The sequence below is a fragment of the Salvelinus alpinus genome, chromosome 11, assembly GCF_045679555.1.
Source record: "Salvelinus alpinus chromosome 11, SLU_Salpinus.1, whole genome shotgun sequence".
Lineage (NCBI taxonomy): Eukaryota > Metazoa > Chordata > Actinopteri > Salmoniformes > Salmonidae > Salvelinus > Salvelinus alpinus.
Genome location: NC_092096.1, coordinates 48,792,118 through 48,815,283, shown reverse-complemented (window position 1 = coordinate 48,815,283; position 23,166 = coordinate 48,792,118). Strand labels below are relative to the sequence as shown.

The following is a 23,166-nucleotide window of genomic DNA, read 5'->3' as shown; positions in this document are numbered from 1 at the left end:
TGTGGGTAGGCTCTGCGGGTAGGTAAATCTACATGATGAGATTATTATGGATCAGAGCGATAATATTTTTATTTGTCAAACAGCGGTCAAGCATCGATCATCATGTCACCAGAATAAGACCCTCGACATTTATTGGAAAGGAGCATCAAGCTCATCACTGCACTTTCATCACCCTGTGTAGTTCGTCATAATTTATTTAATCTGTAGCCTAATAAACTGCATGCTTTCCCAAGTCGTTATGGGAGGATCACACACCATGTCATCGCGTGACTCCAAGTTTACTTCGATATGATGGCAGTGGTGTAAAGTACTTAAGTAAAAATACTTTAAAGTACTACTTAATTAAGTCATTTTTGGGGGAATCAGTAATTTACTTTACGATTCATATTTTTGACAACTTTTACTTTTACTTCACTACATTTCTAAAGAGAATTATGTACTCTTTACTCCATACGTTTTCCCTGACACCCAAAAGGACTCGTTACATTTTGAATGCTTAGCAAGACCGAAAAATGGTCCAATTCACACACTTATCAAGAGAACATCCCTGGTCATCCCTACTGCCTCTGAAAATAAAAAAATAAAAAACTACAACATGTGGCCATCTGCTTTGCTTAATATAAGGAATTTGAAATGATCTATACTTGTACTTTTACTTTTGATACTTAAGTACATTTTAGCAATTACATTTACTTTTGATACTTAAGTATATTTAAAACCAAATACTTTTATACTTTTACTCAATTTGTGTTTTACTGGGTGACTTTCACTTTTACTTGAGTCATTTCGTATTAAGGTATCTTCACTTTTACTCAAGTATGACAATTGGGTACTTTTCCCACCACTGTATGATGGTTATTATATCAATATTTGCGCATAAAGGCTTCTCCACCACCATTTCTCGCATACTAAATTTTACCGACACAAAAAGACCCCACCATGTCGGGATTTCTAAAATTGTATTGAAATTTCCTGTTTCGGTCACAGCTGTCAAGATTTTGTTTTATACTGTATGACATTACTCACATAAAAACTGTGGGTGGGAATGGGGTTTCTGTCTCCCATTTTCATTCTCTCTCTCGCTCTCTCACCCTCTCCCTCTCCCTCTCCCTCTCCCTCCCTCCTCTCTCACCCCGCCTCTCCCTGTCTCTCAAACCTTCCTTCTTTCTTTCTCCCCCACCCTCTCTCTCTTCCCTTCACCCCTCTTCTTATCCTTTCCTTGAAGCTGGTTCAAGGTACACGAAAGCCATGGACACGTGTATGTAGGTACATCAACTGACTAAATCCTCCCGCAGATGCCACTGTTTGGTTGCAGGCCAGTGGCTAGCTACAGTAGCTAACGGGCTAACTAGTTAATAGGCTTACTGGCTAATTAGCAAGCATGTAGCTAGCCGACTAGCGTGCTAATAAGCTATATAGTGACCAGCGGACTAAGGTTTAAGAGGCACACTACACTACTAGACCATGTGTGTTGTGGTTTTTCATTGTGAGCTCAAGGGGTTTAGAAGGGTAAAGTAGGCCTACACTTTGTCATTGCAGAGCGAGAAGTCAATATTGCATTATGTGAGTATAAATGACTATGTTTCTGGTCACTTAACCCAAAATATTGTGGGACATGGACCATCATGAAAATACATTGTAAACAACTACCATGCTTTCATGTTTCACTAGTATCACTACATGTTGCTAGTACAAAACCATGGTATTATTATCAAAAATTCTATGGTACTATCATGGTGTTTTGGTCACTAGCGTGGGTTGAAAATACCATGGTATTTGCAACAGTACCATGGTATTTTCCTTCCATGGTAGTAACCAAAAAAACACGATAGTACCACAGTATTGTTTTCATTGTACTACCATGACAGGAAAATACCATGATACATTTTTTTTAAGGATCCTGCACACTTTCTGACTGCTGTCAGGCGACAAATACAGTTAGCATGAATAAACGATAGAAAGTACACAACAAGACAATTAGCAGAAACACCTGAGTGTTAATGTTATTGCGATTAACAACCATCTAAATGCATTTGCTCCAGATTAGGCTACCCATACCACTTTACCCACTGTGCTACCTTCACAGATAAGAGGCTGAAGCCTTAAAGGAACAAGCACAACTGGCATCCATCCATCCATCCATCCATGGCTGTAGAAGAGGGTAAACAGACACGTAAACACAGTATACACAAACTTTTATTTTGTGAAATGTGCTTTTACACACCCGAACGGTTTGGCCTACAAACTATTATGGAAGGAGGAGACTCTCACGAACACGATGCTGTTCTCCGCTTTGCTCGACGACCCCCACCAGTCGTCTTGGAACTTGTCTGAAGTCGGTATAGCCGATCTTCCAACTTCTGTCTGTAGCGTCTGAACAGTTTAGGCTAGACACTTATATGACCACTCTGTGTAAAGGTGAGACTCCCACAGGCCTCACGTCTGAATGTCCCTCGGTACCAGTCAAAAACATTTACGGAAGTATATTTGGAGACTGTTTACTGACAAAATAAGGGTTTAAATACATGTAAACAATATGTATATATATTGGATAAATACTTCAGAACAAGCTTCCTTTAGATTTTTTCTGGGGGGCTATCTGTTGTTCCATGTAGTGAATCTGTTATTCAATGCAATTATATGGGCTAATATCAGTAATTTTTCATCAAATACAGTGCATTCGAAAAGTATTCAGACCCCTTGATTTTTTCCACATTTTGCTATGTTACAGCCTTATTCTAAATTTGATTTTAGTTTTTTTTCTTCATAAATCTACACACAATAACCCTTAATGACAAATTCAAAACTGGTTTTTAGAAATGTTAGCAAATATATATATATTTTTTGAAGTCGGAAGTTTACATACTCTTAGGTTGAAGTCATTCAAACTTGTTTTTCAACCACTCCACACATTTCTTGTTAACAAACTATAGTTTTGGCAAGTCGGTTAGGACATCTACTTTGAGTATGACACAGGTCATTTTTCCAACAATTGTTTACAGACAGATTATTTCACTTACAATTCACTGTATCACAATTCCAGTGGGTCAGAACTTTACATACACTAAGTTGACTGTGCCTTTAAACAGCTTGAAAAATTCCAGAAAATGATGTCATGGCTTTAGAAGCTTCTGATAGGCTAATTGACATAATTTGAGTCAATTGGAGGTGTACCTGTGGATGTATTTCAAGGCCTACCTTCAAACTCAGTACCTCTTTGCTTGACATCATGGGAAAATCTAAAGAAATCAGCCAAGACCTCAGAAAATAAATTGTAGACCTCCACAAGTCTGGTTCATCCTTGGGAGCAATTTCCAAACGCCTGAAGGTACCACGTCCATCTGTACTAACAATAGTACGCAGGTATAAACCCCATGGGAACACGCAGCCACCATAACGCTCAGGAAGGAAACGCGTTCTGTCTCCTAAAAGTGCAAATCAATCCCAGAACAACAGCAAAGGACCTTGTGAAGATGCTAGAGGAAACAGGTACAGAAGTGTCTATATCCACAGTAAAACGAGTCCTATATCGACATAACCTGAAAGGCCGCTTAGCAAGGAAGAAGCCAATGCTCCATAAAAAAAGCCAGACTACGGTTTGCAACTGCACATGTGGACAAAGATCGTACTTTTTGGAGAAATGTCCTCTGGTCTGATGAAACTGTTTGGCCATAATGACCATTGTTATGTTTGGAGGGAAAAGGGGGAGGCTTGCAAGCCAAAGAACACCATCCCAACCATGAAGCACGGGGGTGGCAGCATCATGTTGTGGGGGTGCTTTGCTTCAGGAGGAACTGGTGCACTTCACAAAATAGATGGCATCATGAGGGAGGAAAATTATGTGGATATATTGAAGCAACATCTCAAGACATCAGTCAGGAAGTTAAAGCTTGGTCGCAAAGGGGTCTTCCAAATGGACAATGACCCCAAGCATACTTCCAAAGTTGTGGCAAAATGGCTTAAGGACAACAAAGTCAAGGTATTGAAGTGGCCGTCACAAAGCCCTGACCTCAATCCTATAGAACATTTGTGGGCAGAACTGAAAAAACGTGTGCAAGCAAGGAGGCCTACAAACCTGACTCAGTTACACCAGCTCTGTCAGGAGGAATGGGCCCAAATTGGTGTCACAGGAAGGCCAAAAAGATCATCAAGGACAACAACCACAGAAGCCACTGCCTTTTCACCGCGCTATCATCCAGAAGGCGAGGTCAGTACAGGTGCATCAAAGCGGGGACAGAGAGACTGAAAAACAGCTTCTATCTCAAGGCCATCAGACTGTTAAACAGCCATCACTAACAGTGAGTGGCTGCTGCCAACATACTGACTCATCTCTATCCACTTTAATAATGAAAAAAGTTATGTAATAAATGTATCACAAGCCCTGACCTCAATCCCATAGAAAATTTGTGGGCAGAACTGAAAAGCGTGTGCAAGCAAGAAGGCCTACAAACCTGACTCAGTTACACCAGCTCTGTCAGGAGGAATGAGACAAAATTCACCAAACGTATTGTTGGAAGCTTGTGGAAGGCTACCCGAAACATTTGACCCAAGTTAAACAATTTAAAGGCAATGCTACCAAATACTAATTGAGTGTATGTAAACTTCTGACCCACTGGGAATGTGATGAAAGAAATAAAAGCTGAAATAAATCATTCTCTCTACTATTATTCTGACATTTTACATTCTTAAAATAAAGTGGGGATCCTAACTGACCTATGACAAGGTGATTTCTACTAGGATTAAATGTCAGGAATTGTGAAAAACTGAGTTTAAATGTATTTGTCTAAAGTGTATGTAAACTTCCGACTTCAACTGTATATGTATTATATTTACATAAATATTCAGACCCTTTTCTCAGTATTTTGTTGAAGCACCTTTGGCAGCGATTACAGCCTCACATTTTCTTGGGTATGACGCTACAAGCTAGGCACACTTGTATTTGGGGAATTTCTCCCACTCTTCTCTGCAGATCCTCTCAAGCTCTGTCAGGTTGGATGGGGAGCGTCACTGCATAGCTGTTTTCAAGTCTCTCCAGAGATGTTTGATCAGGTTCAAGTCCAGGCTCTGACTGGGCCACTGAAGGACATTCAGAGACTCGTCCCGAAGCCACTCCTGCGTTCTCTCGGCTGAGTGCTTAGGGTCGTTGTCTTGTTGGAAAGTGAACCTTTGCCCCTGTCTGAGGTCCTGAGCGCTCTGGAGCAGGTTTTCATCAAGGATCTCATGTAGTTTTCTCCATTCATCTTTCCCTCGATCCTGACTAGTCTCCCAGTCCCTGCCACTGAAAAACATCCCCCCCAGTATGATGCTGCCACCACCATGCTTCACCGTAGGGATGGTGCCAAGTTTCCTCCAGATAAGACGCTTGGCATTCAGGCAAAAGAGTTCAATCTTTGTTTCAACTGACCAGAGAATATTGTTTCTCATGGTCTTAGAGTCCTTTAGGTGCCTTTTGGCAATCTCCAAGAGGGCTGTCATGTGCCTTTTACTGAGGAGTGGCTTCCATCTGGCCACTCTACCATAAAGGCCTGATTGGTGGAGTGCTGCAGAGATGGTTGTTCTTCTGAAAGGTTCTCCCATCCCCACAGAGGAACTCTGGAGCTCTGTCAGGGTAACCATCGGGTCCTTGGTCACCTCCCTGACAAGGCCCTTCTCCACCGATTGCTCAGTTTGGCCAGGTGGCCAAGTCGAGGAAGAGTCTTGGTGGTTCCAAACTTATTCCATTTAAGAATGATGGAGGCCACTGTGTTCTTGGGGACCTTCAATGCTATATAAGTGTTTTCTTACCCTTCCCCAGATCTGTGCCTCGATACAATCCTGTCTTGGCGCTGTACGGTCAATTTCTTCTACATCATGGCTTGGTTTTTGCTCTGACATGCATTATCAACTGTGGGACCTTATGTAGACAGGTGTGTGTCTTTCCAAATCATGTCCAATCAATTGATTGTACCACAGGTGGAATCCAATCAAGTTGTTGACACATCTCAAGGATGATCAATGGAAACAGGATGCACTTGAGCTCAAACCTATTTTCGCTTGTCATTGTGCGGTATTGTATGTAGATTGATGAGGATTTTTATTGATTCCATTTTAGAATAAGGCTGTAACGTAACAAATTGTGGAAAAAGTCAAGGGGTCTGAATATTTCCGAAGGCAGTGAATATACAGTATATACCAGTCAAAAGTTTGGACACACCGACTCATTCAAGGGTTATTCTTTATTTTTACTATTTTCTACATTGTGGAATAATAGTGAAGACATCAAAACTATGAAATAACACATATGGAATCATGTAGTAAGCAAAACAGTGTTAAACAAATCAAAATATATTTTATATTTGAGATTCTTGGAATTAGCCACCCTTTGCCTTGATGACAGCTTTACACACTGTTATTTCATCGTTTTGATGTCTTCACTATTATTATACAATGTAGAAAATAATAAAATAAAGAAAAACCCTTGAATGAGTAGGTGTGTTTTGTCTGGTACTGTATATATTTATTTCTTATAGGCTTCAAGGGGTCTTAAAATTCAAAATAAAATAGAAAAATGACCATCTTAAAACAATACCATATAGCTTAGTAGTACCCCCCCCCCCCCGGCTTAGACAGGGCTTAGAGTCTTATGGGTTAATTAGCATTTGTTGGCATTAGCGTTAGTGACGCTACTCGCCTCTGATCACTTGAGCGTTCGTTTACCCTCGTTTGTTTTCGACCACTCCATCCCTTCATCCATTCATCCATCCCTGCCAAACCCCTAATGTTCTGACTGAGCATTAAGTACTATCATCTTAGGAGATTTACCCAGACACAGACCTGAGAGCACCAAAGGACAGACAGGCAGGCAGGCTGGCCACTGCCCTTCGTAACACAACAGGCTCTCTAGCTGGCCCTCATGACAGACAGGCTTCCCTAGGTATTGTCCTAGCTTGGCTAGTAGCTAGCTTAATCAACAGGCAGGTTGCCTAATCCCAACCCTAGATAAAACAGCAGGCTTGCTGGTCACTGGCCTAGGTAACAGGCTGGCTAGCTGGCCATAATGCTAACAGGTTGGCCGCTGGCCTGGGTAAAACGTTTGCTAGCTGTTCATAATGCTAACACGTTGGCCAATGGCCTAGGTAACAGGCTAGCTTGCTGGCCATAATTCGAACAAGTTGTCCATTGGCTTGGGTAACAGGGTGGCTAGCTGGCCGTAATGCTAACAAGTAGATTGGCTGGCCACTGTTCTGGGGTAGGCCTAATACAACAGACTGGCTAGCAGACCCTGTCCTGTCACGGGTAGTCTAATCAACCCTAACCCTGGTAAGATAACAGGCTGGCTAGATGGCTCTGCCCTGAAGGCAACCAGCTGGAGGAGAAAGAGAACATCTCTTTATTCTCCCTGATCACACCTCCACATGGCCAGCACTGGGCCAAGGAGAGGATAACAGAGTGTGTGTGTAAGGGGGGGGGGGGGGGAGAGACTGTGTACACGTGTGTGCATGTGCCTTTTCGTTATTTGTCAGTGTGTGTGAGAAGGAGAAAAGCGACTGTGAAGTGACTGTGTACGCATATACTTGTGTGCACATGCCGTTTGTGTCGGTCAGAGGGTGTGTGTGCATGTGTGTCAGAAAGAGAGCGAGAGACAGACTGGGCGCATGCCTTTATTTTCTGGGTCAGTTCGTGTGCGCGTGTGAATGTTTATGAGAGTGTATCAGTGTGTACACTCAGGAGGCAGTGTTGAAACCTTCTACAACAGACAACAGTTGCAAAAAATGAGTAATCTGCAGTATAAAGAGGCCCTTGCCTCTTGGGGTGGAAACCGAGCTCACTGTCGTGAACACAATGATTTCACAGGCATTAAGCAGTTAGTCCCCGTTAAACAATGAAGAGGTAGAAAAGCTACTGGCCTGTAGGTCAACAGTGCTTGATGATTTGACGAGCATTAGTCACTTAATTGTCATTACGGAATAGAGAAGGAGGACTGGAGCTACTGTACTGTACGTCAACAGTGGTTGATCATTTCACAGGCATTAGTCAATTAGTCAAGAAGGAGTAGAAGCTCCTGTAGACCTACGTCAATAGCGGTTAGTCTGTCTCAGAGCTGTGTATCTAAGTACATGACTCTGGTCTGTCTGACCTTCTGAGGTATGGTATGTGGTCTTCGGTTTTAACAAAGAGTACTGAGTCATAGGTGTGCGTCCTTAACCAGCACCCTATTCCCTACATAGTGCACTATATAGGGTGCCATTTTGGATGCAACCCCACAGTGGAAGATTTCGACACTTCATAATCTAGTTTATGGGTGGGGGGGGGCTTACCTCGCTCTTTCTCTTTCTTTTCTTTGGAGAAGGAGTCAAACTTCCTCCTGAGCGATTTTCTCCTCTTACGGATTTCTGGAAAAAAGTGGACAAAAAAAATAGGTAGTTAAAAAAAAGACCAAAAAAGACAAAAAGAAACAAGAAGAGGTTGTTTGTTCATGAGAGTGAAGAGTAATGTAACGTTTGCCTGGTGACGTTTTAACTGGCTTCTTTATAATCTGCGTCTTACTTGCAGTTTATTTGAATTCACATCCCAAATGACACCCTATTCCCTATATACAGTATAGCACACTACGCCCTATCGGCCCTGGTCAAAACTCCCCAACCCTGTTCCTGAAGAGCTATGCTCTTGTAGCTTTTTGCTCCAACCCCTGATTCAGATGATCAAACAGCTAATTACTAGAATCAGGTGCACTAGATTAGGTTTGGAGTGAAAACCTACAGGACGGTAGCTCTCCAGGAACACGGTTGGAGAGCCCTGATACAGGGGATAGGGCGCCATTTGGCACACATCCTCGGTAATGTTGGGTTTTCTCCTACTCCTCCCACCATATCGTCTCCTTGTAAAAAAAGGAACCATAAACGATGCTAAACAAACATACACACATGTAAACCGGGATCGAATATTAGCACAAAATCTCCACCCGTGTGAAGACCAAACAAGAGAAGAAGAAAACGCATGTCCGCCCGCACGCCCCGCCAACGCACCGCGGCAAGTTGCTTTCCTGAGAATGACATCTATTCCTCAATTCAGGCGGTACTAAGAATAGACCTTTTTACAACATCAAGTCTTTGCGTGTGTGTTTGTATAGGCCACAGCCTCCTGTACTGCCTTTGTAGCCTTTAGCCAGAGGGTGACACCAGAGAAACTACATGCAGATCAAGGATGTGATTTTACAACCTAAACATGCTCTGACAAGCTTTATCTGGAAGACATCACTGTTTGGGTTTTGGGGCTTTAAAGATCACAGTCGTGTGTACAGTCTGCGCGTGTGTGTGTTTGTAAGGTAGCACGCCTTTGCTGTTTAGGACTGGTTTGTTGCAGAATCCTTGATCTTCCAAGACTAGAATGTATTTTTCTTTGTTTCTCTCAACATGATTGGGCCTGGGCACAGATCTGGGATCAGCTTAAACTCACAGAATCCCAATCCTCACCACTAATGGGGAAACAACAGAACTGACTCTACACCAGTGTCTAGATGCAACTTCATCCTTAAGGGCTGACCGGATAGGAGTTTTGAAAGCCTCGAAATGTAAATGATCCGAGCAGTCAAATCCCCATGTGAAGAGGTTTGTTTGTGTGTGTATGTGTGTGCGTGTGTGTGTGTGTGTCAAGGGTTTAAAGGGGGTCAAATTCCCATGACTACAGGAAATTAAAGTTTATTTCCACGGCAATCGTCTCCTCCCACTCGGCACATGCCAGAGCAAGGGTTAATCTTTGAGCAAACTCAACGCTCCGTGTGTGTGTATTCCCACATGCAATGTACTAAGTATGTGTGTGTGTGTGTGTGTGTGTGTGTGTGTTTGACAATGGAGTGCACACTTAAGGTTTGGGGATGTGTGTGTGTGTGTGTGTGTTTGCCAATGGCTTGCACACTTTAAGATTAGAGGACTGACACACACACAGAGTGGTGAGAGATAGATTTAGGCAAAGCAAAAAATCTGAAAGAAAGGCCCAATTGGGGCTGAGAGAGAAAGAAACAGAAGGACAGAAATAGCATGCAAGAGAAATAAAGGAAGTAAGAAAATAACGACAGACCCTGTGGGATTGCTTCCTATATCCATGAGAAAATGAGACATAAAAAATCAGTCTCTAGAGTTGCCAAATAAGCACCACTCTGACTGCTAAGAACAGAGATTTCAGAAAGAATCCATCCATCAAGCGTAGCCAAGGCGTTGCCAGGAAACCAACAACAAACAAACACACACGCATGCACACACACACACACTGTAAAAATAAACCAGAGGTTCTGGAATTGGCTCAAACAGCGGGATCAGAATAGAAACCTATGGCGACCTCCCTCCATCCCTCAAGCAGATAGCTCCCATAAGAGTCTTCAGTGTGTGTGGACGTGTTTAACTACCAATAGTAAACAAACAAACATTTGACCAACTCGGGACATTTTGTTATTCCCCACGAGGACAAATGCTATTTCTAGGGGGTTAGGGTTAAGGTTAGAATTAGTGTTAGGGTTATAATTACGTTAAGGGTTAGGGTTAGGAGCTAGGGTTCGTTTTAGGGTCAGGAGCTAGGGTTAGGTTTAGGGTTAAGGTTAGGTTAGGTTTTTGGTTTAAGGTTAGGGTTAGGGTTAGGTTTAAGAGGGTTTATGTTTACGTTGGTATCAAACCTTCCACGGGCCTATTGGAACTTTCTGCCCTGTTTCTGTGTTGTACATCTGACCGGTCTGGAGAGGGTGGGAGAACATGAGAGGCCGAGAGCTCCAAGGGGTCACCCACAACAGTTCAAATACAGGAGGAAGATAATTATCAATAAAATCTTGAAAGTAAAAAGGTTTAATCTTAAGCCAAATTTCACATAAAATCACAATAAAACATGCATACTGGAATAATTCAATAAATAAATAAATAAATAAGTAAGTACTTAATTGGAAATCCCCCCAAAAAGGATGAAGGGATTACGTGCTATGTTAATTAGGCCCTCTCTAACTCCCACTGTCAGTACTTTATACTACTCCTTAACATTCATACCAAGTGGAGCCAAGGTCTTAAGTTTGGATATCCACCTTGATTCAGCTGCTCTTCTCTGGCCTATGGTCCAGGAGGCTTTCATCTCCCGACCGGTAATGCAGAGGGAGGTTGTATAGTGGATTTGAAAGTGTTTCACCAGGTGTGTTTGTAATGTGTTTTTTTCAATTGTTTAGAGGTGCTGTTTGAGGCGTGTCAAGACTGCGTGACCGGTTTCTCCTCTATAAATGTTGTGGCATAATGTGCATATTATGGCATAAACAGTGTTGGTGCTCTGAATGGTCATGAGTTGTGGGATAGGACTGGAGGTTTGTGCATGTGGATTTTGAACGTGTTGAAGTTGTCTATGGTACTGTTGTTCAATAGGTGGTTTTGGAGTGGGCTTATTGGAACATTTGACAAAAATTAAGAGATCCCTTAGGTTGGGGTTTCTGCGAACAGCTGATGAAGGTCTGAATTCCTGGAGTGGGGGAAATGTACGTCGTGTTTGGGTGAACGCGACTTTGAGTCTAGAATGAAGGAGTCTGTTTATGTCTGAGAAGGTGCTGGTGATGGATATAATCTGGGGTTCTGTATCTGTTGGGGGGATAGGAACAGGGGGTCTGGGAGAGGTCTGAGGGTGGAGGACAGGGATAGGATGGGGGGGATAGGGATAGGGACCCAGAATCAGGAAAGGGATAAGAATAGGTATGAGCTGTTCTCCCAGGTCAGGAGTCAGTGCCTGGTCCAGAGTTCTGCAGGGAGAGTTATGGAGGTTAGGGTTAAGGTTAGGGTTAAGGTTAGGGTTAAGGTTAGAGTTAAGGTTAGGGTTAAGGTTAGGGTTAGGGTTAAGGTTAAGGTTAAGGTTAGAGTTAAGGTTAGGGTTAAGGTTAGGGTTAAGGTTAGGGTTAGGGTTAGGGTTAAGGTTAAGGTTAAGGTTAGAGTTAAGGTTAGGGTTAAGGTTAGGGTTAATGTTAAGGTTAGGTTTGGGATTAGGGTTGTGGTTAAGGGGATCAGGCTCATCTGTTCTGGGTGAGGCCTGCCAGTGTGTTTGCCTTTATGTACCTCAATGACCGCTTTGAGTATCCCCTCTTCCCCAGTGCACTAAATAGGGTCTGTGTGGCTGAATGAAAGTCTTTCTGTTGTGTACATAGTCTACGGAATCGAATGAGTTGTGATTTGACAATGCCAGTGAATGGGTAGATGGATGACATATTTAACTGTTATGGTAGGATGATGGTTATTGGGTATTTCAATGAATGTTGTGAAATGTACCAGATCATGTTCCCACACTCCGAAGATATCATCCAGGTATCGTCTATAAAACATGGGATGCAATGGGCATTTAACCAAGGCTGTCAATTCCCAGTCTGCCATATAGATATATAGGCTGGGGCAAACTTTTTACCCATCGCCATCCCATGAATCTGAAAGTAGTGTTTATTATTAAATGTGAAATCATTGATTCTTAATCCAAGTTCTAGAAGCTGTATGAGGTGTGAGTCTGGTCTATCTGAATCTGGATTGCAGGGTCTGCAGCTGCTCAACCTGACAAAATATCTGTGTTGGTGTAGAGAGAATCTACAGTATATCTATAGTGAATAGGTATGCATGTGCTGGGACTGAAATGTTGTGAAGTGTGTCTATGAAATGGTATGCATCCTTAAGGTAGTAGCTAGGGTGCCTTTGTGAGATGGGATTGAGGAAGTAGTCAATAAATTTGGCTGCTGGCGAGGACTCGCTCCCACAGATGGAGGTTAGGGTTAAGGTTAGGGTTAAGGTTAGGTTAAGGTTAAGGTTAAGGTTAGGTTTGGGGTTAGGTTTGGGGTTAGGTTTGGGGTTAGGTTTGGGGTTAAGGGGATCAGGCAATCTGTTCTGGGTGAGGCCTGGTTAGGATAGGGTTAGGGTTAAGGTTAGGGTTAGGGTAAGGGTAAGAGTACGAGTTAAGGTAAGGTTTAGGGTTAGGGTTAGGGAACATAGAATTTTGAATGGGACTGAATTGTGTGTCTCCACAAGATTAGCTATACAAGACTGTGTGTGTGTGTGTGTGTGTGTGTGTGTGTGTGTGTGTGTGTGTGTGTGTGTGTGTGTGTGTGTGTGTGTGTGTGTGTGTGTGTGTGTGTGTGTGTGTGTGTGTGTGTGTGTGTGTGTGTGTGTGTGTGTGTGTGTGTGTGTGTGTGTGTGTGCATGAATGTGTGCATGTACTGTACTTTCTCAGACATCAGCTCGCTCCCATATTTTGTACATAAGCCATCACTGAAACAGTAGTGGGCCTGATACACCAGCGGAGTTGGGTGGCTAACTAGTGGAGGCTGTGTCCAAAATGGCAGCATACTCCCTTTATAGTGCACTACTTTTGATAAGAGCCCTATGGACTTTGGTCAAAAGTAGTGCGCTATAAAATAAATAGGGTGTCATTTGGGACAAAGACACAGCAGTAACACACATGGGAGGTGGCTGGCTAGCTAACAGAGACTCTGTATGAGGTCTCCACCCCAGGGAGAGGGACAGGAATATTCCCAAACATTACGGACTCTGACTGATCCCCCTCCCTGTGACAGTTATAAACACTGGCCCCCTCCGTTTTATATTTGTATGTGTTTTATTTATTTATACAGTATATTGTATATCGAGTCATGCTGCTATAGAGTTATCTGACCCTGACTGACTGATTTAACTGTTTTCTATTTATGTATTCTGCAGCTCAACAGAGAATGAAATGCAGTAAAAAAAAAAATCTATTTTAGTCTTAATAATATAGTGTTGTCCAATAACTTTGACAATATTCGATTTCAAGATTCTGTAAGGAATGAATTGTTGACATATAATTAGAATGTACTGGAACAGATTAGGTGAAAACTGATTTGAAATGTTTGACAGATTTTCTTTGTTCCATCCATGACTGGTTACATGCTGTAACGGTAACACATTTGAATGCTCTACGATGTATGGTTGTATAGCAACTGTGTGACAGCGACTATGCCTTACTGAGGGGAAACAAAATAGTGATCAAATTAAGATCCCACATCTGTATTATAGTCTATTCTAATAGACCTCCATTCCTAACAACTGTGAGTGAACCGTTACACTTTTGAACACATGTTTAATTTGTACATTTATACAGTGTGTGGGAGTCCATTCTCGTGTTTTACTTCAGGATAAAAAGTCCACAATGGAGGCAAAAGGAATGGATGAGCTGGATAAAATACAGTAGGTCTTGATGAAGGTCTTTGTGAGCAAAATGTTGCACTTTCCAATTAGTTTAATTTGTGAGTCGACTCGACACTATTCCTTCTTCTATTTTAGTTCAAGGTAAAAAAATATATATAATCACACAATAAATCAATAAAAATAGATGTTTTTTAATGTCTAAATGTCATCCTCTTGTTTTGACCAATGGACTTGTCAGTCTGCTTATCTTAGGTAGCGTACACTACATAGCACTGACTAGAGAGTGGTCAGGGGTCAAAGGTTGAAAAGGTTGAGAGGTTAACGGTATGAACGTAGACCAAAGATGGTGGATAAATGAAGAGAGTTCACTCAGGCCGTTTACCATGGAAAACATTTGTCAGTTCCGGTCTACTTAATGGGGTGGGTCCCCCATAGACACCAATGCAATAGCAGCTGGGTCTGGTCTCCTTAGTTCATTGACTTTTATTGAACCAGAAAAAAAATCAACGAGTGGGGTGTCTCGCTTCCTCTTCTGTCTCTGCGTAGACTACATGGAGAAGCACTGAGATCAGACTAATGCCTCTTATGTAACCCAGGGTGACACGAGAGAGGAATGTAGCGTGCTAAGACCCCTCAGAATCAGAAGCTTCTTACTCCTACAGTACTCTTCTTACTCTGGGGCGTCAGGTAGTCTAGTGGTTAGAGCGTTGGACTAGTAACTGAAAGGTTGCAAGATCGAATCCCTGAGCTGACAAGATAGAAATCTGTTGTTCTAACCCTGAACAAGGCACTGTTCCTAGGCCATCACTGAAAATAAGGATCTGTTCTTAACTGACTTGCCTAGTTAAATAAAGGTGCAATAAAAAACTCCTACAATACTATTTTTACTCCTATAGTACTCTTCTTACTCCTACTATTTTTACTCCTATAGTACTCTTATTACTCCTACTCATCTTACTCCTACTATTTTTACTCCTACTCTTCTTACTCCTACTATCTTTACTCCTATAGTACTCTTCTTACTCCTACTCATCTTACTCCTATAGTTCTCTTCTTACTCCTACTATTTTTACTCCTATAGTACTCTTCTTACTCCTACTCATCTTACTCCTATAGTACTCTTCTTACTCCTACTATTTTTACTCCTATAGTACTCTTCTTACCCCCACTCATCTTACTCCTATAGTACTCTTCTTACTCCCACTCATCTTACTCCTATAGTACTCTTCTTACTCCTACTATTTTTACTCCTATAGTACTCTTCTTACTCCTACTCATCTTACTCCTATAGTACTCTTCTTACTCCCACTCATCTTACTCCTATAGTACTATTCTTACTCCCACTCATCTTACTCATATAGTACTCTTCTTACACCTACTATTTTTACTCCTATAGTACTCTTCTTACTCCTACACATCTTACTCCTATAGTACTCTTCTTACTCCTACTATTTTTACTCCTATAGTACTCTTCTTACCCCCACTCATCTTACTCCTATAGTACTCTTCTTACTCCCACTCATCTTACTCCTATAGTACTCTTCTTACTCCTACTATTTTTACTCCTATAGTACTCTTCTTACCCCCACTCATCTTACTCCTATAGTACTCTTCTTACTCCCACTCATCTTACTCCTATAGTACTCTTCTTGCTCCTACTATTTTTACTCCTATAGTACTCTTCTTACTCCTACTCATCTTACTCCTATAGTTCTCTTCTTACTCCTACTAGTTTTACTCCTATAGTACTCTTCTTACTCCTACTCATCTTACTCCTATAGTACTCTTCTTACTCCTACTATTTTTACTCCTATAGTACTCTTCTTACTCCTACTCATCTTACTCCTATAGTTCTCTTCTTACTCCTACTATTTTTACTCCTATAGTACTCTTCTTACTCCTACTATTTTTACTCCTATAGTACTCTTCTTACTCCTACTCATCTTACTCCTATAGTTCTCTTCTTACTCCTACTATTTTTACTCCTATAGTACTCTTCTTACTCCTACTCATCTTACTCCTATAGTTCTCTTCTTACTCCTACTATTTTGTTCCTATAGTACTCTTCTTACTCCTACTCATCTTACTCCTATAGTACTCTTCTTACTCCTACTATTTTTACTCCTATAGTACTCTTCTTACTCCTACTCATCTTACTCCTACTCTTCTTACCCTTCTTACTCCTACTATTGTTGCTTTTAAACTTGAACTTTTATTTTAATGTTGTATCTAATCTTCTTACTCCTACTCTTTCAGCTTAAGTTGTAAGACTATATCTGAGCTGTACTGTAAAATTCACTCAGACTTATTGTGGTAATACAGTCTGGGAGTGGTGGTGGAACATGTAGTAGGCTTCTATATCATATACAGTTGAAGTCGGAAGTTTACATACACCTTAGCCAATAGAATAATAGTAGAGAGAATGATTTATTTCAGCTTTTACATACAATCAATTAGTATTTGGTAGCATTGCCTTTAAATTGTTTAATGTGGGTCAAACGTTACGGGTAGCCTTCCACAAGCTTCCCACAAAAAAAGTTGGATGAATTTTGGCCCATTCCTCCTGACAGAGCTGGTGTATCCGAGTCAGGTTTGTAGGCCTCCTTGCTCGCACACGCTTTTACAGTTCTGCCCACACATTTTCTATAGGATTGAGGTTAGGGCTTTGTGATGGCCACTCCAATACCTTGACTTTGTTGTTCTTAAGCCATTTTGCCACAACTTTGGAAGTATGCTTGGGGTCAGTCCATTTGGAAGAGCCCTTTGCGACCAAGCTTTAAGTTCCTGACTGATGTCTTGAGATGTTGCTTCAATATATCCACATAATTTCCCTGCCTCATGATGCCATCTATTTTGTGAAGTGCACCAGTCCCTCCTGCAGCAAAGCACCCCCACAACATGATGCTGCCACCCCCGTGCTTCACGGTTGGGATGGTGTTCTTCGGCTTTCTCCAAAAAGTACGATATTTGTCCCCATGTGCAGTTGCAAACCGTAGTCTGGCTTTTTCATGGCAGTTTTGGAGCAGTGGCTTCTGCCTTGCTGAGCGGCCTTTCAGGTTATGTTGATAAAGGACTCGTTTTACTGTGGATATACATACTTTTGTACCTGTTTCCTTCAGCATTTTCACAAGGTCCTTTGCTGTTATTCTGGGATTGATTTGCACTTTTCGCACCAAAGTACATTCATCTCTAGGAGAGAACGCGTCTCCATCCTGAGCGGTATGACAGCTGCGTGGTTCCATGGTGTTTATACTTGCGTATTATTGTTTGTACGGATGAACGTGGTACCTTCAGGCATTTGGGAATTGCTCCCAAGGATGAACCAGACTTGTGGAGGTCAAATATTTTTTCTGAGGTCTTGGCTGATTTCTTTTAATTTTCCCATGATGTCAAGCAAAGGGGCACTGAGTTTGAAGGTAGGCCTTGAAATACATCCAAAGGTACACCTCCAATTGACTCAAATTATGTGAATTAGCCTATCAGAAGCTTCTAAAGCCATGACATCATTTTCTGGAATTTTCCAAGCTGTTTAAAGGCACAGTCAACTTAGTGTTTGTAAACTTCTGACCCACTGGAATTGTGATACAGTGAAATATAAGTGAAATAATCTGTCTGTAAACAATTGTTGGAAAAATTACTTGTGTCATGCACAAAGTAGATGTCCTAACCGGCTTGCCAAAACTATAGTTTGTTAACAAGAAATCTGTGGAGTGGTTGAAAAACTAGTTTTAATGACTCCAACCTAAGTGTATGTAAACTTCGGACTTCAACTGTATCATGTCCCTATTGCTATCATTCTTCACCTTGTTCAATGCCATGTACTGCATAGTGAAGAGCTCTACAATCTAGACCAGGAGGTGCAAAATGTAATAATTTCAGGAATTTTATAAAAAGTGTTATGTTTAAGAAATTAAAGTCACCAAGAAGAGAGATACAATACTTTTTCAGGACGCCGACTATATATTTCAGTCCGTCCTTTCTAACACGGCCATAGTAAATTCTCCTCACTTGCATACCTTTGGGGACTTCAATGTCGTATAGCACTACATATCTATGTCCTTTCTACCATGGCCATATAGTAACTACTATTACTACTTCCTCCATACCTCTGGGGATGCTGATGTTGAATTCGAGGGCCCTCTCATCCAGATACAAACCCCAATTGAGCTTTGAAGAGCTTTACAATCTAGACAGAGCCCAGCACTGTATACATATCTCTGTTGTCCTTTCTGGCCTGGCCATATAGCAACTAAGTTCTTGTGTACCTCTGGGGATGCTGATGTTGAAGTCAAGGTCCCGCTCCCCGAGATGGTAGCAGGCCACCTCTTGCAGCCTGGCTCTCTCCAGTTCAGATAGGCTCTGGATAGGCACCGGCTGCAGACGCACACTCTGGCCCAGCATGGTCGCCCACGTATGGTCCCCCTGGAGGGAGGGAGGGAGGGAGGGAGGGAGGGAGGGAGGGAGGGAGGGAGGGAGGGAGGGAGGGAGGGAGGGAGGGAGGGAGGGAGGGAGGGAGGGAGAATGGTTAATGTGCTATTACTTGGAGGCATTACACATAGTACCAATCACAGCAAAGAACTGAATTACTTGATATCATTTACAATGTACCCCTAGAAGGGGGAGGGGCCAGAGAGAGAAAAGGGCATGTGGGAGATGAGAGGGAGAGATGGGAAAGAAGGGAGATGAAAGGAGAGAAAGATAGGAAAAGAGATGACTTAAACATGAAAAGGCAATCATAGAAAGCATTGCTGAGTAAGATAAAACATTTCCACAATCAAGACCCTCGTACCCAAACGACTTAACATTTGAATTACTATGATGTTTTCTTTAATAGGTTTCCTCAAACCATACAATTTACTGTAGCTAAGTATCAAATGAAGAGTAAACCATGAAGGCGGCTATTTTTATGGAAATCATTATCGCTGGCTTCAACCCATCTCCACGAGGTTACTGCTGTCCTTGGGACGTCCCTACCCTTAACCCTAATCCTAACCCTAACCTCTACCCTACCCTAACCTTAACCCATACCTAACCCTAACCTCCTTAGATTTAATCTTCCATGGAGTTGCGACGTCCCAAGGATCCCAGAAGGACTACCTCAACTATTAACCAACCATCAAATAATCTTTGACTAGGATCTACTCTACAGGGTGCGTCCCAAATGGCACCCTATTCGCTACATAGTTTCCTACTTTACATAGTTTCCTACTTTTGACCACAGCCCATAGGGCTGTTGTCAAAAGTGCACTATAGGAATAGAGTGCCATTTGGGATGCATACATAGCCAAAGGTTAGGCCTACCGAGAGCTTAAAAACATCTTTACTGTATGTCCCTTTCCCAACAACTTGATTATAATTATGCTGTAGCTTGATAGGAATGATGATAGGGAAATTGCCTTGTCCTCTGCAGGTGGTCATTTGAGTTTTCTCTGAGAGTTGAATACACACGGGATTGTATGTGCACACTCACATACACACATTTCTTACGGAAAAAGAACCATCCATCTGTTTTCTTTCTATTTTGTTTTGTTTTGGTTTAGTCAGAAGACAAGCTTTCTTTCGACTGCTCAGGGCTATGTTTAGGGGGCCAAAGTCAGGCCATTCTATGTCTGAACAATAGAAGAAGAGAGTTCGCAACCGAAGGACACTGTTTGAGGCCCTTTCCCTCTGGGTTAACACTGGACCCACAAAGCTTGGGAAACAATCATAAAGTGCGTCTCAAATGACACCCTGTTCCCTATAGGCCCTGGTCAAATGTAGAAGAACTGTAGGTCTCAGAAAACAGACATGGACTTTGAATGTATCATCTTGCTGTGGGAAGATGCAAGCCATGCTGCCTGTTTACGCTGTTGCCAAACGCTTCATGTTCTTGCCAAACCCCATTTCTGTCGTTGTCACAACAAACATGACAAGTCCATTAGGAGTTGGCAAGGAACAAGAAAGAAACTGGAAAAAAGAGTACCAGACTAGGAAGATGCTGTCCTGAAATCAGAATCAGCTGGTATAGAACCTTAGCCCATACTCCTGCAGTATATATTGATGTTCTGGAATCCGTATCAGCTGCTGCTCTAGAACATTAGAGTAACACATGCTGTTCTAGAATCCTTTATACACTCGAAAAACAGTCTAAGGTACAGTATATTCATATGAAGTAATTTTGTTGAATATTATGTAATATACTGTAGCTGTACTTAGCCTAATCCTTTGACACGGTAAGAGAATGGATGGAATGGTATGAACATGGTAAGGGGGAAGAGGGAAGGACAGATTTAAGTGTTCAGATGGAATCCATTCCTACCTGGTTACAATTTCATTCCTGGGTGATTACCAGGAAGCTAGAACCTTATAAACAACCTCATGTCATTGGAATGGGCACAGGATGAAGGGAATTAAAGAGGTATAGAATAACAGATGAAAACCAGAAACAAGAAAATAAAGAGGGAGTAAGAGGAGAGAGAGAGAGAAAGAAAGAAAAAAAGAGGGAGTAAGATGAGAAAGAAAATGGAGGGAGTAAGAGGTGTTTTCTTTGATGTTGGATTAAGGTGACAACATGGTAAGTAAAAAACAAACATGGTGCTGGGATGAACCCCATCCGTGGTGGTCCACTTTGACGACCCCGTACCCTACTGGCAACAAGGGAATATATGTGTGTATATGTATGTGTGCACGTGTTCTAGAGTCCTGCATCTGGTTGGATATCCGCAGTTCTCCATGGATGACCTGCACATTTTTTTAAACATTTTTTCAACCGGCGGTTAGGTTCTCGGTTTCCGAAGATTTCTTACAAACTCAGGAGCTTGTTGTGTTGTATTCTGTTGCAAATTCCACTCTGTGAACAGTGACGCAGACAGAAGACCAGCCATGCACCCAGTGGATCAGGGAACTGTTTGTTATTTGTGGGGTGTTGAAACATTTATGTTTCGTCCTCCCACGTGAGAATACGTTGCCAAGTGTACTTTTCCTGGCTAGCCTAGCTCATTCAAAAATGACTAACGTAGGCCTAGGCCTAACCGGAGAAATAAAAATAAGGGTTATGAAATACACCATCATGGAAACGGGTGCTGCGCGAGTTAAATCCCCCGGTTTGGTTGGGAAGGATTTTGGAGGTCATTGTGGACAAGGACAACAACCTGGTAGATGGATACCCAGCCTGCAAAAAGTGCAAGCAGGTATTTGTTTATGATAGGCTGATTCAGTTTGTTATCAGTTAATTATTCCGTTAATTCAGGCTTTCGTTCATTTAGACCATACACAGGCCATATCAAGTTTAAACCGGTGCGGCTGGTAAAAGTTTGAGTAGGCTATAGTCTACTAAAAACATTTATTTTTGCAGCCTATATTCGATTCTGGGAATTGTTTATTTAAGTTTAAATTAAACTATTTGATTATCTAAACAATATTGAATGTAAAGGTCTTGTTTTGTTTTGTCGGCTATAGGCTTTCACTAGAAGGACTTTTTTTCCAGAGCGATTTGAATTGTCAATGTGCCGCATCTCATTGTGAAAATAAAAAAATGAATGGCATGGTTTATCCAAGTGTTGAATATACCTGCAGACAACCTAACCTAAAGATAGCCTATGCTACTACTCTGGAGTCTGAAAAACAATGAAATAAATAGATGTTTTTTGGCGGGTCACGGATCAATTCTATGCGGGTGGGTCAGGTTGCAAAGAAAAATCCGTCCTTATATCGGGCATCGGGTGGGGCTCGGAATTGATGTGGCCGGCGTGGGGTGGCTGCGGCTCCAAACAACTGACCCATACAGGACTAGTGGGTTGGGACAAAAGCTCATCGAAACCCCCCACTCTACTCTACTCTGGTGGTCCATTTTGACAAATCCTTACCCAGACTGGAGCTGAGGAATGTGTGTGTTTATAATGTGTGTGTGTGTGTGTGTGTGTGTGTGTGTGTGTGTGTGTGTGTGTGTGTGTGTGTGTGTGTGTGTGTGTGTGTGTGTGTGTGTGTGTGTGTGTGTGTGTGCGTGCGTGCGTGCGTGCGTGCGTGCGTGCGTGCGTGCGTGCGTGCGTGCGTGCGTGCGTGCGTGCGTGCGTGCGTGCGTGCGTGCGTGTGTGTGTGTGTTTAACTATTCTTGTGGGGACCAGAAGTCCCTACAAGAATAGTAAACAAAGTAAAAATTGACCAGCTGGGGACATTTTGTTAGTCCCCACAAGGTCAAATGCTATTTCTAGGGGGTTTAGGGTTAAGGTTAGAATTAGTGTTAGGGTTAGAATTAAGTTAAATATTAAGGTTAGGAGCTAGGGTTAGTTGTAGTGTTAGGGGTAAATAAAGGAACATATATTTTTTTAAGAATAATAAAAAAACTATTGTAAAATATATATTATCATTTTGTATTATTATTTTTAAAATATATTTTTCTTTATTATTTTCTCCTAACCCTACCACCCCTCCCCTAATTGGAGGTAACTAATGGAGAATGCCAAGACTCTGTTAAGCTGTCATCAAGGCAACTTTGAAGAATCTCAAATATAAAATATATGTTGGTTTGTTGAACTCTTTTTTGGTCACTACATGATTCCATATGTGTTATTTCATAGTTTTGATGTCTACGCTATTATTCTACAATGTAGAAAATAGTAAAAATAAAGAACAACTTGAATGAGTAGGTGTGTCCAAACTTTTTACTGGTACTGTATGTGTGAAATTAGTTTTGATATACAGTGCATTTGGAAAGTTTTCAGACCCCTTCCGTTTGTCCACATTTTGTCATGTTACTGCCTTATTCTAAAATTGATTAAATAAAACATGTTCCTCATCAATCTACACACAATACACCATAATGGCAAAGCGAAAACAGGTTTGAAAAAAAGAAAAAAAAGAAATACCATACTTATTTAAGTATTCAGACACTTTGCTATGAGACTTCCATTGACATCCTTGAGATGTTTCTACAACTTGATTGGAGTCCACCTGTGGTAAATTCAATTGATTGGACATGATTTGGAAAGGCACACACCTGTCTACATAAGGTCCCACAGTTGACAGTGCATGTCAG

General features: G+C 41.8%; 1 protein-coding gene across 5 annotated transcripts in view; it reads right to left on the bottom strand.

The window, feature by feature from the left end:
• arhgap36 (Rho GTPase activating protein 36) overlaps positions 1-23,166 on the bottom strand; it is an 88,469-nt gene that overhangs the window by 20,003 nt on the left and 45,300 nt on the right. For all 5 annotated transcript variants that reach the window (XM_071333335.1, XM_071333329.1, XM_071333332.1 and 2 more), the window contains exons 2-3: positions 18,419-18,575; positions 8,298-8,372 (exon numbers count right to left, since the gene is read on the bottom strand). In XM_071333335.1, coding sequence (XP_071189436.1) covers positions 8,298-8,372; positions 18,419-18,575 — 232 coding nt within the window. The remainder of the gene's footprint in view (positions 1-8,297; positions 8,373-18,418; positions 18,576-23,166) is intronic.